General features: G+C 38.8%; 1 protein-coding gene across 2 annotated transcripts in view; it reads right to left on the bottom strand.

Annotated features, from left to right (window-relative positions):
- The window catches only part of ADAMTS9 (ADAM metallopeptidase with thrombospondin type 1 motif 9), a 174,353-nt gene that overhangs the window by 130,439 nt on the left and 24,301 nt on the right, over nucleotides 1-19,613 (bottom strand). For both annotated transcript variants that reach the window (XM_081938876.1, XM_081938877.1), the window contains exons 4-10: nucleotides 15,852-16,135; nucleotides 13,190-13,273; nucleotides 11,222-11,346; nucleotides 9,863-9,903; nucleotides 9,647-9,752; nucleotides 4,779-4,925; nucleotides 2,561-2,702 (exon numbers count right to left, since the gene is read on the bottom strand). In XM_081938876.1, coding sequence (XP_081795002.1) covers nucleotides 2,561-2,702; nucleotides 4,779-4,925; nucleotides 9,647-9,752; nucleotides 9,863-9,903; nucleotides 11,222-11,346; nucleotides 13,190-13,273; nucleotides 15,852-16,135 — 929 coding nt within the window. The remainder of the gene's footprint in view (nucleotides 1-2,560; nucleotides 2,703-4,778; nucleotides 4,926-9,646; nucleotides 9,753-9,862; nucleotides 9,904-11,221; nucleotides 11,347-13,189; nucleotides 13,274-15,851; nucleotides 16,136-19,613) is intronic.

The following is a 19,613-nucleotide window of genomic DNA, read 5'->3' as shown; positions in this document are numbered from 1 at the left end:
ACAAACAGACTGAGATCAAACCCATGAAATATAGGAGTTGTCAGTAATATTCCTGGCTGAAGCCTCATTCCAAGTTTGATTCTGGATTATGTTATAGCTCTTTAATTTGGACTCCTTGGGATTCTAAACTCCTATTACAGTATTAATGGAGAATAGGACCAAGAGGAACTTCACCCTTGCCATCTGGTTTACTCAGGGGTGGCTGCTATGGGTTGGCCCAGGTTCGGGAGAACCCGTAGCTAACGTTATGGCTGGTTTGGAGAACCTCCGAATCCCACTCCTGGCTGGCCCTGCCCACCCCTCCCAGGAGTCTCCACATGGTCTGTTTTGGATGTGAGATAAGTGCAGGGCCCATGCAGAAGCTCAGGGAGGGGGGAAAACAGGCTTCCCGGAAGTTCCGGAGCCTGGGAAAAGCAGTTTTCACCCTCCCAGAGGCACGAGGAAAGGCTCTGGAGTCTGGGGAAGGTGAAAATGGCCACCTGGCCTTGGTTCAGGAGGCCGACTAGGCCATGCCCACCCAGCAACCAGCAGAGAACCTGTTGGTGAAATTTTTGAAGCCCACCCCTGAGTTTATTGTAACTTTCTGTATATGTGGCTGGGTTGAAGACAACCCAGAAACTCCAAATAATATATAATGCTATGCCCCATCTGCTTACGAGAGTAACAAGAGCCAATAATGTTAGCCACCTATGTTGTGATTGTTGCATTGGTTACCACTCTGCTTCTGAATCCAGTTCAACATGCTAGTTATTACCTCTAAAGCCTTGCATGGTTTGAAGCACAAGTAGCTACACGGCAGATATGGCTGATTCCATGCAATCTTTGAGGGAAAGCACATGTCCTATCCATAAGAGACGAGGAAGGTTTTTGGGCTCAAGGATGCATCTTCTCTGTGGCTACTTTGCTTTTGAGATAAGAAATGTCCCCAATGACATTCTGATTCTCAAGAAGGAACTGCTTCCCAGCTTATATAAGGGTTGATATGACTAGGTCAGATTAGATTATTCTTTATTGTTTAAATAAATAGAAACCTCTAACATCCAGAGCTAGAAATCCTACATTTCTGAAAGATGTCTACATCAAGCCCCAAGTTACAAAAACAGATTCAAAGTTGAAATTACGGTATATGTGCATATTGCGTATACTGTAAGTGCTACTGTTGAAGGCATTTAACACATGCTGATAAAACTAAGGTTGCATTTAATCTGCAACTCCTCTGATTAGTCATTTTCTATGTCACCTAAATCCTGATTAAATAATCAAGAGGCCATGAGTGTGACATCAACAGTCACAGCTCTTTCTTAGCTGTATAAAGAAAACAACAACTCTGTTAAGATATTTGCTTGTATAAACAGGTGGCGCTGAATGTCTGTAAACAAGCTCCCTACTTTTTATGCTAATGGATTTTTCTCTCACAAATTCAACCTAATTTTAGAGATTATTACACTCGTACAATGACAAATTACTTCTGAACATTTTTTAAAAATTGCTTATAAGTATATAAATTGCTGATCAAATAGGCTACCTTCTAGCAATTATTCAGACATAGCCTGTATTTTGCTATAACCTGCTTTCACTAAGATCATAGAATCATGGGGCTGGAAAGGACCTTGGAGATCTTCTAGTCTAACCTTCTGCCCAAGGCAGGAGTCCTTACATATCATCCCGACAAATGGTTGTCCAGGCTTTCTTTGAAAACCTTCAGAGATGGAGAATGGATCAGTGTTTCTCAATCTTGGCAACTATAAGTTGACTGGACTTCAACTTCCACAATTCCCCAGCAAGCATGGTGAATAGCTGGGGAATTCTGGGAGTTGAAGTCCAGACATCTTAAAGTTGCCACAGTTGAGAAATGTTGCACTAGGCTATGAAATGCATGGGACATACCAGGGAAGGCTGACAAAATTCCCAAAGGAAGGATGGTGCTGTTTGTTTGAGAATGGGGATTGGTTTCATTCACCTACAGGATGTCCTCGATTTACAACCACAATTGAGCCCAAAGTTTCCAATGCTTAAGGAAGATAGTTAAGTGAACTTTTGCCCCTTTTCTTGCCACAGTTGTTTAGTGAATCACTGCAGTTGTTAACTTAGTAACGTTGTTAAGTGAATCTGGCTTCCCCATTGACTTGGCTTGCCAGAAGGTCGCAAAGGGTGAACCCATAACCGCAGGATGTTGCAACCGTCATAAATACATACCAGGATCCAAATTTTGATCTTATGATCATGGGGATGCTGCAACAGTCGTAAGTGTGAAAAATAGTCTTAACTCATTTTTTCAGTGCCATTGTAACTTCCAACAGTCACTAAACAAATGGTTGTAAGTCGAGGACTACCTGTACATATCTCAAATCACTGGATGTATACAAGGCATAATATTGTAGAAACCTGTTTGGGGAATTGAAAACTGAAATCTAAACTTTGGTCAGACCATAATGTTTTTTCTTTTAGGACGACTTTTTCCAGCTCCAAATCTGGCATAGCAAGCAGGCATTTTCCTTCTGATAAACCTAACAGTTGTTCGTATTATAAGCAAACCAAAGAAGTAAAAAAAGCACATTACCATATAAGGGCAAACCTTAGCTCCAGGCCCAAAAATTAACTCGCACTGCTTATTGACATCATACATGTGACCAGGAAGTTGTTGAGGCAAAGTGTAGGTCCTCGATGAAGGCTCATCAAGCAAACACTCCCCGTATCCAGTGCTAAAACGAAAAGCATTACAGTTATCTTCGCTGCTATAGTGTGGTAGTAGATTACGGTTATTTTAAAATCTCCCACTAACAGATAATCGGGAGAATATTAACACTGAACAGATAGCACTTGTCCTGCAGTAGTAAGTAAAACATTCAGTTCATATAGTTGCCAGACAACAGAACAATCGCTATCGCACCATCAAAATCATGCATTTTATGACATGCACCTGCTCTTAAGAACAGTACTATAGTATACTTTAAAATTCAACACTTGTTTCAAAAATGACTTAGAAGAAAGGCTTCAGACCTCCCAAGAGCACAAAACTTTGCTGCTATTAATTAAACAACTAAAGATTTTTTTTGGAGCTTTCGTGCGTGGAAAAAGATGGGACTGACTTAAGAATCTCATCAACTATGAAGAAGCAGCATCTTTTTTTTTTCACTCGACTGGGGGAAAAAAAGTGAGTTTCTTTAATGAATTGTGGAGATACTGGGCTCCTGTGAGTTATTTGGCAATTCTTCCAAATTCTTCTTGGAAGCATGCCAAACCCCAGCTAGCACTATTATTCTACAAAATGAACCTCTTTCATACTCCTTTTGATATGAAACTCAGCTACCGAGTATCAGTAAAAGTATAGCCAAAGGAGGATATAAAAGAAACAAGAAGGAGATATTACTACTCTGTTTCCCAGAAAATAAGGCCTCCGCGGATAATAAGCCCAATTGGGCTTTTGAGCACATGCGCTAAAATAAGCCCTCCCCCGAAAATAAGCCCTCCACAAAAATATTGCAACGCAGCAGCAGCCATGAGGTGACCATGCTCGCCGCCTCCTGCACCTCAAAAATAATAAGATATCCTCGAAAATAAGGCTAAGCGCTTATTTTGGGGATCAACAGAAAATAAGACCATGTCTTATTTTTGGGGAAACACGGTATTTGATGGGACCTTGCCCCAGTTTGTAGAAGAGTCTTTCAAAATATATATATTTTTTTGTCCCTTAAGAACACAATGGAAAATCAATTTGCTTAGTAGCTAGAAAACACCTGGGAAAAAACAGAGGAGAGAGAAGGAGAAAACAACAAAATACCCAATCTAGTATTAGGGGAGGAAAAATTATTGCAACGTTTTTTGATCCAGGTTTTGTGATCACACTCTTTTTCAGGGAAGTGTTCTTTTTTTTCATGTGACTTAGTTCTTTTTTTTTACCCAGGACTTTACCAAGGAAAAACTAAACGTTTGGATAGGAATTCATCCTTGGGCACCTTATGATCCACATACATGCCATATGCAGAAAGGATTCAGGAGTTGAGGTGCATATATGTATCGGCATTCACTATGTGCTTCCTAAATTTATGTGCGAGTTATAACAACCTTTCTATCCTGCTCTACCTCAAATGATTTCAGATGGTTTACACTATGGGAAAACTAGCACAGTAAAGTTCATTAATGTCTGTATAGGTGTACCAAAATTCAGATCTCATAGGTAGATCACAATAAATTTACATAGCCACCCAACTTAAATGACTTTGGGTGGCTCACAACAGCAGTAAAAACCAGTAACTATAAAACATAACCATAAAATGGTAAAACAAAATAATGGCATCTAATCATCTCTGTTCTGTTCTGTTCTGTTCCATTCCATTCCATTCCATTCCATTCCATTCCATTCTATTCTATTCTATTCCATTCCATTCCGTTCCATTACACGCCACTCTTATACTCTACTGCACTGCAGCACTGCACTCCATTCCATGTGTAAAAAGCCAGATCTTTTCTGGAAAAAAAATGTTACAGCAGTTAGGAATGTTCAAAAGTTGCATGGGAAACAAACGAAGAAGCATTTAGAAGAAAATGGCAACCAATTCAAACATGTAGTGTAATGCATATAATGAACGTGAATGTAGCCTGTATTTTGGTACACCCTACACACAGAGAGACATACACATTAGACACTTGCCTACAGTGTATCATTACCATCATATTTATTTGCATGTCACTCTCCCCCAATATTATGCCAAAAGCAGCTCATAAAGTTTTTTTTTTAAAATCACGTGATGGGCATCAAGAAATCATTAAAATCTTACTCCAGAAATTCCGTGATGTATTTACGGCTACATTTTGACCACATCCAGGGGTTAGTGTTGTAGTTGAGGGTGGGGGCCATAACATGTTGCTGGCTTTTTCCTCCTTCTTCTTTGCACTTATTGTTGTCATCATGGGGCATGTTAAATCTAAAGAGAGATCGTAGGTTGACCACTGCGTTACACAATAATTTTTTAAAAAATTGATTTGTCCAAATTAAATACTTTTATACATAGAGGATTATATGAATTAAGACAGGTTAACTCAATGAGGTTTAAAAGAGCTGCATCTGCTGGCTTGTGATTTAAATAGGATTTATTCTGCAAAACAGAAGTGCAGAAGTTGCAGATAAGCATACAAAATTTTACACCCAGTTTCTTTGATATATGAAGTACTGTATTGGTAGTTTTCTGTAAACCAGAATCCTCATTCCAAAGCAAAGACCTGTAGCCTATAAGCATAATCAGAGGAGCTATCCTGCAGTTGGCTAAATATATCTGAACCCAAGAATGATTGATTACATGCCATCAAGTTATTTTCGACTCTTAGCAACCACATAGATATTCTCCATGATTATCTGTCCCTAAACTGAACCCAGGAGCAATCCCAACAAAGGATTTCAATTTCTGTACAGGCAAGGGAATAAAATAGCACCAGCAGCCAAAATAATACCACCAGATATACATAAATTAAGAGGTTAGTCCTCATGGGATTCAAAGATTCATTTACTTGTGACTATTTTGCTCTGCATTATAACGCACTGTACATATTATGCAACCATTGTAGAAATATTTTTTGAATTCTACAATTCACTATGACTGACTGATTAAAACACTCCTAGTTTTCCTAGTTTATTGCAGTTAATTAGCTCTTTCCTAAAACCTATTCAGTTCTTGGAGCAATTTAAAACAATTCATTATTATTTCATAGATTCAGCACATTTGTATCCTGCTGAATCTTGCAACTCACGGGAGTTTGTAATAAAACACATAAACCAAAATATAATTAAAGCCACAAAAAAAAAACCACCCCAAAGTACAGATAATAAAAAGATGAACTATTATGATAATCCCAAGAGTGCATCTAATTTCTGAATTTACGAAGAGTTTAGTTCCCAAATTTTCAGTTATGCATTAGGAAAAAGTATGTATGTATTCAAGTTTGGAAAACTTTTGATTCAGCTAGTAGAATAAGCTGTGCTATATCACAGTTGAACGAACACGGGCTTGATTCAAATGTAAGTCCAGATTTGCTGTTCTATTGTCAGCTACTGCATTCTTTCTTTTCTCTTCTACTCTTCTGATTGGGTAAGACTAAATTCCTGTCCCACCTCTTCCCTCAATCCAGTAGGCTTCTAGGAGAAGAACAAAGTGCCTTAAATTTACTGCTTGCAGAAATTAGTGCAAAGCCAGGACCTTCTGCTATTGTAGGGCATTTTTGGATTCAATGGAGAGTAACTTTAATAGCCATACTTAAGATTTATTATGTTGGCTGAGCTTGAGGTTGCAGATGTTTCACCATCAAAGTGAGGTAAAATAATCACTGCTAGTGAATGTTGAATTTTCTCCCTGTTTATATGCAGTACAGTAGTAGACCTTGCTACTATGTGACTTTCTCCTTGGTAGTTCCTTGATTAAGGTAATGGTGAACATCCTAAATCAAGCTAAATCCAAAAATAATAGGGAATTCCCAAATGCTTGGCATTCAGACAAATCAGCCATCAAGGGACATATATAGGTAAACCACATTTATGCACCATTCAAAAAAGACAATTAAAAAGTTAAGACAGAAACAAAAAGCCCAGAATACATCCTCTCCAGCAGTCAACACCCAGATAAGCAGGGATTATTACCAGACACACAATCAAGCAGAAAGCAATACACTAATCAAGGAACTATCTAGGAGAAAATTGCACCCCCACAAAACTAGCAGGGCAAGCTAATGTAGTGAGCAAATCTCACCTTTACTAGCACTGATGATAATGTTGCCTAGTTGTGTAGTGAAATATCTGCAAGCGAGCAAAAAAGCTCAGAGAACACCAAAGACTCTACAATTGAATACTGAGCTACATATACAGGTAGTCCTCGACTTACAACAGCTCATTTAGTGACTGTTCAAAGTTACAACGGCAATGAAAAATGTGACTCATGACCATTTGTCACGCTTACAACATCCCCATGAACATGAAATCAAAATTCAGATACTCATGACCGTTGCTGTTTCCCAAGGTCATGTGATCACCTTTTGACGAGCAAAATCAATGGGGAAGCAAGATTCACTTAACAACCAGGTTACCAATTGCAGCGATTCCCTTAACAAGTGTGGCAAGGAAGATTGTAACATGGGGCAAAATTTACTTGACCGATGTCTCACTCAACAACAGAAATTTTGGCCTCAATTGTGGTCATAGGTTGAGGCCTACCTGTATTCCCTTCTCTTACTACGCTAAATTTGGTCATGGGCTAACTGCTAAAGAGAGAGGGAAGAGAGTCTTTAAGAAGATGTTGGATAGCCATTTGTCTGAAACGTTATAGGGTTTCCTGCCTAGGCAGGGGGTTGGACTAGAAGACCTCCAAGGTCCCTTCCAACTCTGCTATTGTATTGTATTGTATTGTATTGAGATTTATGTGCAAGTTGTGTTCTCTAATCATTTGAGCTCTCGATACATTTGACAAAGGTCTGAGGAAAATGCACATTAAGCCCCATCTGAGGCATAACATTACAATTTATGTAGCACAAAAGTGGCAGGAAATCATGCCAATAATATTTGGCAACGGTGGTAGGAAAAGGCCCAAAAAGGAGGTTCCACAAAAGGCCCCGAAAGGAGGGACCCCAAATAGCCTGATGATCATGAATTTTCCTCAGCATTCGCTATGGCCTGTGTTCTCATAATGCACTAACTCCCGCTTTACCAAAGAACGGTTTATTAAATTAATCACTTTGTCCTTGATATGTACCACATCGGTAAAAGGTAAAGAGGTCCCTATGGATTTTACTCTGCTACGTAGTAGTTGCTGACTGATAGGAGGCAGTGCTCATTGCTGACTGATAGGAGGCAGTGCTCATCTCCCTTTCAAGGACATTGAGCCAGCGCTGCCCAAAGAGTATCTCTGCAATCATGACATCACAGAGAGCCATTACCTTTCCACTGAACTGGTTCTTATTTATCTACTTGCATTTGTATGCTTTTGAACTGCTAGGTTGGCAGGAGCTGGGGCGAGGACAAGAGCCCATCCTGTTGAGTGGAGCTTGGGACTTGAACCTGCGCTGCTGGATTTCCAGTCAATAAGCCCAGTATCTTAAGATTTGAGGCCTACCCTGCCCCATGCACCACATACATTAAATTAACAACATTGGTTAGACCTGAAGGTAATATATAAACACAAATTCTACTTTCACCCAGTATGTTGTGTGAACACAACTACAGGGAGTCCTCGACCTACGACCATAATTAAGCCTGGACATTACAGTTGTACAGTAAAGTCATCATTAGATCAACCTGATTTTACTACCTTTTTTTGTGGTGGTTGTTATGGAAACACGGCAGTTGTAAAGCAAACGGGCCGGTCATAAAGCAAACGCTAGAGTTGATATTCACCATGGGACATATTTTGCCAGAAACCAAGAAGTAAAAGCGGGTTTCTGGTAAAACCGTTATAAATTGTGGTTTTGAAAAATGGCTGCCATCTTTTTGTGAATGGCAGGAGATAAATTCAAGAGCAGCTGGTGGCAAGGCCATAGAAAGATCATCTTAAGACAATGAAAAAAGGGAACAATTCTGGACAGGAACAATTCTGTTTACAATTCCTGTTTTTAAGGTAAAAAATTATATAATGCATATAATGTATCTCAGTTTCAAACGATGAAAAAGAAAAGAATGGCTTGGATCTTAAACGCAACTCAGTTCACATGAGAAGACATCTCCATCTGATCTCCCTCCACCTATAGCTGTGATGGCTATAGCTGGCATGTGAGCCATCGGGTCCAGCTGCTTTTCGGCCTTCCGGAGGGCCAGGGGAAGGCCGTTTTCGCCCTCCCCAGGCTTCAGGAAAGCCTCCAAAGTCTGGAGAAGGCAAAAAACAGACCCAATGGGCCAACCAGAAGTTTGTTTCCACAATTTTGGCACGCCTTTACAAAAAGGTTCGTCATCACTAATCTATAGCTTCATTCCCAAGATCCTCATCAGTTTTTTAAAGGACAAAGCCATGGAAGGCTGCAGAGGAAAGGTAGAAACAGGAAAGCTTCTGCCTTTTTGTAAATTCAAACTTAGAAGACAATTTTGTAAATTCAAACTTAGAAGACAAGGTCCTAATCCCTTGATTTTCTTCATCTAAAAATGCATCATCTTCTCCCTGCCCCAAATCAACCCTGTTTAATATATCATTCTATAGGGAGCCTTGACTTATACCAATTCATTTAATGACCATTCAAAGTTACAATGGCACTGACCTATGAATGTTTTTCACACTTATGACTGTTACAGCATCTCCATGGTCACGTGGTCAAAATTTGGATGCTTGACAGCTGACTTATATTTATGACAGCTGCCGAGTGCTGTGTCCATGTGATCACCTTTTGTGGCCTCCGGAGAAGCAAAGTCAATGGGGAGGCCAGATTCACTTAACAGCCATGTTACTAACTGAACAACTGCAGTGATTCACTTAACAACTGTGGCAAGAAAGGTCGTAAAATGGGGCAATACAACTTTTTGTGAATGGCAGGATATAAATTCAAGTGTCTCGCTTAGCAACAGAAATGTCGGGCTCCATTGTGGTCATAGGTTGAGGACTATCTGTACAGGCTTTTTCAAAATATTACCCAATATTGTATACTGCTGTTTTTAAAGTTGATATAAAATGACAGCACATACACATGGCCAAGTTCATGTGCAATTGTAAAAGCAGTACTTAGTCCACTGTCTTCACTAATCGAACAACTTCGGTATGGATCACAGACGGTACCCAATTCAGCCAAACCTGGGAAATTAAAAAAAAAAACAATAAAAAAAGAACTTGTTATAAAGACACACAACATGCTGTCAAAATGTTATCATCTTAAAGAGTTAAAAAAAGGAGATTAAGCTTACCTAAAGTATCACATTTGTCATGAGCTCTACAAATATCCTGCCTGAAAGCAAAACACACTTTTAATGCCTTTAATCTCCGTGCAAGTCATCATTTGCAATACAATAAAACCTATTCTTCCTGCCAAATGTTAATTTTCAATATTTTTTCATACCGATTCAGTAACAGCAGGCTCAAAAACAAGAATGAACTTTATTTTTATAAAAAAGTGTTAGAATAATACATGTAAATTACATATGGAGTAATCATATATATATATCCTCCTTTGTATGTATGTATGTATGTATGTATGTATGTATGTATGTATGTATGTATGTATGTATGTATATATATATATATATATATATATATATATATATATATATATATATATATATATATATATATATATATATATATATATATATATATATATATATATTTTCAACCAACGATCTGAAACGTAAATTAACATTAACATTCAACTGCATGCATTTAAATACTATTATTTTTGTCCTGGCCTCAGCCAGGTTTTGGGATGTGATGATCAGCTTGTTATAAGTCACAACTGCATGGTCCTTCCCCAGTGGCGGATTAAGGCTTACTGGTGCCCTAAACACTGACAAATCTTGGTGCCTCTCCTTTGTACATACTGTACAAATCTTCATTGTTTTTTCTTTCTTTCTCAACTTTGTGGTGCCCCCTTTGGGCCTGGTGCCTTAAGCACGTGCTTAGTCTGCTTAATGGCTAATACGCCACTGTCCTTCCCCACCTCTTTAAAAAAGAAAGGTATATTTCTGCTATAGAGGTTACAATATCTTGTATTTTTTTTGCCAAAATTCAGCCCATGGAGGTAGCTAGAAAGATTCTCTGTACCATAGGCTGTTCATAATCTATTGCTAAATTGATCCGGTTACAACCAGATTGTCCCTTATGCTTCTAACTAGAATCATTTGATATTTTTGCTGTTATAGATCAAGTCAGTTTTCTGCAACTTAGTACTGTCTTCATGTGTTAGGACTATATTTTCCATATTTCCCAGCAGGCAAACCCCATGGTTCAGGATTCTGGGAACCTATTTGGGTGGTACCAGTCTGTGGGAACCTAGTTTGAGAGCCAACATGTGTAGTGGTTAAAGCAGTAGGTTAGAAACTGGGAGATTGGAAGTTCTAACCTTGCATTGGGCATGAAGGCAACTCAGTGACCTTTGCCCAGTCCCGTTCTCTCAGCCCTTGCAATGGCAAACCACCCCTGAAAAAACTTGCCAGGTAAACTACATCAACTTGTCTAGACAGTCTCGGAGAACCAGATATGACTGAATGGCAGGGAAAAAACAATCACATGATTATTTCAGCATGAGCTGAAAGCTTCGCATGACATACCTTGTCACCAATACAGCAGTATCATGTTTATCTGGATGTTCTTCACTGAGCTGGTTCTGAGTTTGCTGCCATTGGCAAAAGTTTTTTAGTGTTGTCTGAGCATTGTAAGATATGGCTGGGCCATCCTAAACATAAAAGGTACAAAAAGAATGATTCTATCCTCCTTAGATATCCTCCCTCCTTGCGGAAGTAAACTGGAATCAACTTTTCCAATTTTATTAAAAGGCATCTCATTCGGATAACAAAATACCTATGTAACATTTTTCTGCCCCAAATATGCGTCAGAAATATATATATAAACTCAATAAACAATAAAGTGTGAAAAGGATGGTCATAAAATCGCAAAGTAACATGAACAAGATTCGCAATCAGCTTTAGTAATTATCAACCGTACTAGAAACCATCAGAAAAATAGCTCTGCGTGTTTCCTCTCCCACAAAGTCTTTCCTACAAAAAGAAAAACTGAGTGCTAAATTACATATTAGATGGGCTCACACAACCCACTTTATTTGATTGCCAAATTAACCTATTTTTTGGCTTCTCGCAATGCACTGAATCAAACTAATTAAATTGCCTGCATTAATACAAGGTGCTGACCCACAAAAACAAAACAGCCCAAGTTAAAATCAACTGAAGTTAGCATATTGTGAAAACATAGATGTTAGCTTTTTAACTGAGTCCCAGGATGAAGTGCTAGTGAAAGCGCTGAACTAGGATTAGAGAGAGCAGACTATTAGCCATAAAAACACATTAGGTGACTTTTTAACCAATCACTCTCCATTAGATGCCTCCAAGCTTCTAGAATGGCTGTCGGGGAAAATAGAGAAATGCAATCTATTCTCAACCTTAGCAACTTTAAGCAGTTTGGAATTCAACTCCCATGATGGCTGGGGAATTCTGGGAATCAGAGTTTAAAGTTGCTAAGATTGAGAAATCCTGATCTAAAGACTAGAGGACAGGGGAGTGATGTATTAATCTAACAAATAAACTTGATTTGATCTGGCTCACTGTACATCAATTGTGGTGAATCTTTTGGCCTGGGAGTACATGTCAGAAATCGGAAAATATCCTTACTAGCATTGATGACGTAGCCTAGTTTGGATAACGAAATGTCTGCAAGAAAACTATCAAGCTCAGAGAGTACCAAGGATCCTTCAAATCAGAAAATGTGTAACTTGATCCTGCTTGCATGTCACCCCCTCCCACAACAACAAAAACAATTTGCTATCTTACCCTTTCCCCATCACCTTTCTTCATTTTATTTATATATTTCTATCTCTTTCTGCCAACCTAGCAATTCACAAGCATGTACAAATGCAAGTAGAAAAATAGCGACCGCCTTTGGTGGGAAGGTAACAGCGCTCCGTGCACCTTTGGCGTTTAGTCATGCGGGCCACATGACCATGGAGATGTCTTTGGCCAGCGCTGGCTCTTTAGTTTTGAAATGGAGATGAGCACCACCAACTAGAGTTGGGAATGACTAGCACATATGTGCAAGGGGAATCTTTACCCTTATCTCTATCTCCGCCTACATCCATCCATCCATCCATCCATCCATCCATCCATCCATCCATCCACACACCCATTTACCTACCATGTCTGTCTGTCTGTCTGTCTGTCTGTCTGTCTGTCTGTCTGTCTGTCTGTCTGTCTATCTACAGTATCTATATTTCTATCTATACACCCCTATATCTGTTTGTAGGTATGTATATGTGTATGTATACATCCGAGATACACAGCGGCTAATGATTTTTGGTCTTAATGCAAGCTAAAATATATAGGCCCCGTGACTGAGATACATTTAAACTACCTGCCTCTACCAGTCAGGTTTCAGCAGTTTGAAACACAGCGAATTGTCAGGCATGACATGTTGTGAAGCATCTCCTTGAAGGAATAATTAAGAAGGCATTTTTGGAAACATAACAAGCAGATACACAAAAGAAAGGGAGTATTCTCAAAAGCAATTACCTGTTCATTATGTATGATGGCTAATTTCACAATAACAATATTAATTAAATTCCCAATGCTTGGGTCTTTGTATATAGATGCTACCTGCGTAAAAGATAAATTTTTAAAAATGTTAATTAGCATACAAGCAAGGAAAGAATTGACAGCTTCCCCCCCCCCACTTCTTTTGAAAATGATGCCACTTTTATTGTATTAACAAATATACAAGGAAGCAAAAAGTGAAGGTTACACAGAAGGAAATGCTGCACCATAAAGCAGCAGGCAACCAAGATTGGAACTGGATATAACTTTTTTCTTTTCCTTTTCAGTTAGCAAGCACAGACGGAAAACAGCCCTGGGCTACCAGACTGACTGACAATCTTCCCTATCCAGACTGGTATTATCTTCCTTAACTCATATTATTTATATATCCTCTCTTTGACAATCATACAGGTGCTGGAAGCGCAGCTTTTACAGTAATAAAGTATAAAGCACCTTCTTGGTGGTCAGGAAGCAAAAGCCATGATAACTCTACTTTAAAGCCAAAAGGAAATCTAAAGTTGAAATGAGGAATCTAGCAAAAAGAGTGGCTTAAGAAGCATAGAGCAGATTTAAAAGAGAACAAAGGGGGAAAATGTTCTTTGTTTATATAATGTACCAAATTTATTACAAAACATTACAAGGAGAAAAAAAATTAAAAGGTTTTTATTTATTTATTTTGGGTTTGTTTTTTTGTTTGTGGGGTCTTTGTTTTGTTTTGCTTTGTTTCTTTCAGAAATCACTGTTCTCCGAGAAAAATTGCTTAGGCGATTTAGTAATTATAAGTCTGCGAACAAACAGAGACCACACAAAAATAGGCTGTTTTCACATACCAAGACTTACCTCAATATGCAAAACTATATACATTTGTAAACAAATGTCCTGAATGTAAAGATATGCAGCTTCCAGGATCTTACAGAATGGTTTGGACATAGAAATAATGAATTATTTCAGCAAGTAATGTCATTGTTTGGAGTGGGAATTTCTGGACTCAAGCTGAATGCTGCTTTCAGGACTCCCCCAGAAGAACTGCCCACAGAATGCAATGGAAAAATCCAAGAGTTTTTAACATATTTACAATTGCACAGTCATTTTCTTCACGTGAGTTCTATGTCTGGTAAGCACCCTCTACAAAGAGAATTGGCTGTATCTTGGGAGGCTCCCTTTGACCTATCAGATCATGATTCCAAATCAGAATTCCACATCAGGAGTCTTCCAAACCAGGGGTGGGTTCTGGCAGTCACTACTGCTGGTTTGCTTGTGGCTGCACTGCACGCGCATGCACTGTGCAATAAAAATTGCTCTGCGCATGCGCAGAAGCAAAAACCCAAGATGGTAGCACCTATGGCACCACCCTGAAAACCGGTTCGGGCGTATGGCAGGCCTGGGTAACTGCCGGTTCCAGTGACCCAGGCAGCCAAACCACTTCCCGTTCAGCGAACCAGTCCGAACTGGTAGGAACCCACCACTGTTCCAAACCATTCCACTGTGGGTAGTCAAATTTTATACACAAAAACCCTTCCATCATGGTTAGTCATGTTCTACACTGAACAATCATTCCACCATGGTTAGTCATGTTCTACACTGAAGAACCATTCCACCAAGGTTAGTCATGTTCTACACTGAAGAACCATTCCACCATGGTTAGTCATGTTCTACACTGAAGAACCATTCCACCATGGTTAGTCATGTTCTACACTGAAGAACCATTCTACCAAGGTTACTCATGTTCTACACTGAAGAACCATTCCACCATGGTTAGTCATGTTCTACACTGAAGAACCATTCCACCAAGGTTAGTCATGTTTTACACTGAAGAACCATTCCACCATGGTTAGTCATGTTCTACACTGAAGAACCATTCCACCATGGTTAGTCATGTTCTACACTGAAGAACCATTCCACCATGGTTAGTCATGTTCTACACTGAAGAACCATTCCACCATGGTTAGTCATGTTCTACACTGAAGAACCATTCCACCATGGTTAGTCATGTTCTACACTGAAGAACCATTCCACCAAGGTTAGTCATGTTCTACACTGAAGAACCATTCCACCATGGTTAGTCATGTTCTACACTGAAGAACCATTCCACCAAGGTTAGTCATGTTCTACACTGAAGAACCATTCCACCATGGTTAGTCATGTTCTACACTGAAGAACCATTCCACCATGGTTAGTCATGTTCTACACTGAAGAACCATTCCATTGTAGGTCGTCATGTTCTTCACTGAAGAACCATTCCACTGTGGGTAATCATGTTCTACATTTAGAGGCCAAAAGAAGGAAAAAGACTAACATAGGTCACCCACTCAGTTTGGTTAGTGCACAAGTATAACATTTCAGAGCACAGTGGAGGTGCACAGCAATATAGAGAGAGCCAGTTTGATCTATTGATTAAGGCACTAGGCTAGAAACAGAGAGACCATGAGTTCTAGTTCCATCTTAGCCATGAAATCTAATGGGATGAGCTTGGGCAAACTCTGTCAGCCCAACCCATCTCATAGGACTGTTGCTGTGGGGAAAATAGGAGGAGGAAGGAGTATTAGGTATATTTGCTGCTTTGAGTAACTTATAAAAGTACTAATGGTGGGATACACAAACGGTAAATAATTAAGTAAAATAAATAAATTTTAATACTTACTATAGACATTAATGTCAAAATGTAGTGCTGAAGATTACTTCCATGGTATGAAGCCATTCGACTGTCTGCCACCACCATAACTTCCACATATCGAGGATAGGAGAGAAATCTTTTGATTCTTCGTGGACTACTTTTTTTCCTTATGGTGCCAGTGTTGTTTTTACTGGATGCAGGAAATTCGCCTAAGTTAAGTTTCAAAGCCTCTATGTCAGAGAATATGCTATTGGGGGGCCACTGCTTTGCCCTGTTTTGTCTTTTAGGGTTTCTGTGATCTTTGGCATGCCCTGCAGTTTTAAAAGAAAATAAAGTAGTAAGTATCCTTCACAAGATACCTTAGTAACACACAACAAAACCCAATCTAAACTTTACGTGTTCTTAGTACAATAAACAAATACCATGCTTAAAAGCAGGAATTAAAGTAGAGAAATGAGAAGAGTAGAACATGTTTGACATCTTTTCCAAATGTGTTTATGAACCAAAATGCATGTATTGGCTGTCAAAATCTACAGTTTTTAAAAGAAGTCATGGTGCACCACAGTTAAATTCCCTTAAAAGATATTGCATGTTAATTAGAATTGATAACAAATCTATGTGAATCGACTTCAGACAAAACCTAAACTGTTACATCATAAAGTATATGCTCAAAAAGAAAATGTAAACTAAACTGACTAAAAAAAAAGGATAAAAAAGCGACAAAACCAGGGAAAATGTTAAAAGGTAACATATAAATGAACTATTCAATATAATAACAATGATGCAATTATCAAACCATCCACCTTTCAAAATTGTACTACTATTCTACAGACAGTCAGAACTGAAGAAGCTTCTTGGACGATAAGCAAATCGTCTTCAAGGGGAAAAACAAGTCTAGTTGCCTTTTGAAAAAGCATCTTTGGGATATTTTATAAACACTTAAGTTATAGTAATATAAATAGCTACTGCTCAACTTTAAAATAATTGAATTGAGTCAAGACCATTGTTTCTCGACCTTGGCAACTTTAAGATGTATGGCAGGGGTGTCCAAACTTGGGAACTTTAAGACCATGCTGGCTAGGGAATTCTGGGAGTTGAAGTCCACAAGTCTTAAAGTTCCCAAGTTTGGACACCCCTGATGTATGGGCTTCAATTCCCAAAATTCCCCAGCTACCAAAGAAAGGGAACGCTGTTTGGGGAATTATGTAAAGTCCATATATCTTAAAAGTTGTCAAGGTTGAGAAACACTCAGAGTCATATGATGAAGGGGGGGGGGGGAATCTGAATGTATACCTCTGTATCTATTTTATAACTCTCAGTCTTGAATGTCATTTAAGAGAACTATTCATTCAAAGGACATTTCTATTCACCAATAGTTTCCAATGACTCTCTGTCATTAATTATGTGGGGCTATTTTCCATTGGTTTCCACAGTGTAGATCAAAGCTTGTTTCTTAATAAATGATTTAACAGAAGATAATCTGCCCAGATTTTTTAAAAATCTCAGCATCAGTAAACAGAATATTACTTATATCATAACAAATACAGAGAGACATAGGTAATAATAAAGTTGGGCACCATAGTTCAAACAATACAACACCAGGTCTAGAAATCTTTAAAAACATAAGATACCCAGGCTATATGGCAAATCACATATCCATAATCCCTGTGTCCATATGAGTTGCTATGCTAAATCAATGTCTCTCAACCTTGGCAACTTTAAAATGTTAGATTCAAGTCAAGTCAAGCTGACTGGGGAATTCTGGGAGTTGAAGTCCACACATTTCAAGTTGCCAAGGTGCTAAACCAGGAGTGGGTTCCTACCAGTTCTAACCTCTTCTATAGAAGAGGTTCCACAAATCTACAGTGCCATTTAGAACCGGTTCCAGCTCCCTCCCCCCCCTTCTGCACATCATCAAGATGAAGAGCGAGAGGAGGAATTCTGGGAATTGAAGTCCACAAGCTGTCAAGTTTGAACACCCCTGGGTTTTTTTTTCTGAAGGGTTAGGAGTGCAAGAGTCTTGTAACTTGACAGCTTTAAGACTTGCGTGCTTCAATGCCAGAGTTCCTGAGCCAACATGACTGGAGAAGGAATTCTGGGAGTTGAAGTCCACAAGTCTTAAAGCTGTCAAGTTTGAACACCTCTGGGGTTTTTTCTAAAGAGTTAGGGGTGCAAGGGTCTTGGAACTTGACAGCTTTAAGACTTGCACACTTCAATGCCTAAGTTCCTGAGCCAACATTTTGGTTGCTAAGCAAGAGCGTTGTTAAGTGAGTTTCACCACATTTTACAAGTTGGCCATGCCCACCAAGTCACATGGTCGGCAAGCCACTCCCACCCGGTCACATGGCCAGCAAGCCACTCCCACTCAATCACATGGCTGGCAAGCCACTCCACAAAGCAGGTCACACCTACAGAAGAGGTTCTAAAAAAAATAGAAACTCACCACTGTGCTAAACTGTTATGAGAGGAAAATCACAAATTCTTAGTAGCTCTGACTCTTTCACTTCCACATTTAACTAGTGCTTCAGAAACTATCATTTTCTATTACCAAACAAGAAAATAAGTGTAAACTTGGTTCCAAGTCTGTGTGGGGAGAAGAATTTCTATAGTAATCTTGACTCAGCCACCTCAAGGCTAAATACAATAAGGAGGGAATTAGTTATTTCAAAAGGCTTGCACAGAGATGATCGTTTGTTAACTAATGTTCCCTCTGGCAAGTGCACCTAGTGTAGATGGGAATTTTCTTACTTGCTGAATCTCAAATGATATTGCCTATTTAGAACTGTAACAAATGTACCTGCCTCAGTACACTGGCGATGTGGCAACAGTAAACTGGATTACAAAACTTGCATACAAAATCATGAACATGCCTGGAATAATCTGTATGGTTCTTGTTTAATGCAGATTCTAAAAAAGGCCTGTTAGGAATCTTTATTCAAAAAGCAAGGAAGTCAAAGTGCAGAGTCTGTTCTTAACTAGAAGCATCTTTATTATTCTGATATTCTGCTGGTCACTTATAGTTGGAAGTGAACTCAGGAAAGGCCTATTGAAGGACTATAAGAGGAAAAAAATGAATTCCTTGCAAATTCTGTGTTTTAAAAGGTCTGGATTAACATATAATAAGGTCTGGCTAAGTGGATAAATGGAAATATACCAAGGAATATGGAAAAGACACCAGAGCTGGTTATTTTGGAGTGAAAACTTACAGACATCATTATTGACAAAGATATGGAAAAGCACAGATTCAGTTTCTTCATTACCATAGCTAATTTTCATACATGTTGGCTGTCAATTATGGTATTTAATCCAAATGCCTTGAGTTTTCCTCATAGTATCTTGGAAAACATTATACTATTCATGTTTGCACTATGCATAATTCCTTGATTAAAGCAACTGCCACAACTTCATCTCCCATGGTCTCCTAAACTGGGTTATTATACTGTTACACAAAGTGCACTTTGTTAACCCAGGTTTAGGGTTACTACTACAGTATATGCTGTGTGAATTTAACTTGATAGGAGAGGCCAGGACAGCAGAGAGAAAAGTGAGAGTTAAGAAACAGGAAAAACTTTCTTTTCCTCTACTATGTGATTGATTGATTTACTTGCAATATTTATACACTGACAATTCTATGTGTCTCCTGATGGTTTACAGATTATTCATAGAACCATTCAAACAATTAAAACTATAATGTAATCAAATCTCCTTCAAAATCCGTATCTCAGCAATGCTATACATTAAATATTTTATAGAGTAATCCCGTCTTTACTGCTAGCTTGAACACCCCCA

Source organism: Natrix helvetica (assembly GCF_964273705.1).
Source record: "Natrix helvetica genome assembly, chromosome: 1".
NCBI lineage: Eukaryota > Metazoa > Chordata > Lepidosauria > Squamata > Natricidae > Natrix > Natrix helvetica.
The sequence above is the reverse complement of the archived record's forward strand: the minus strand, read 5'-3'. Positions and strand labels throughout refer to the sequence as shown.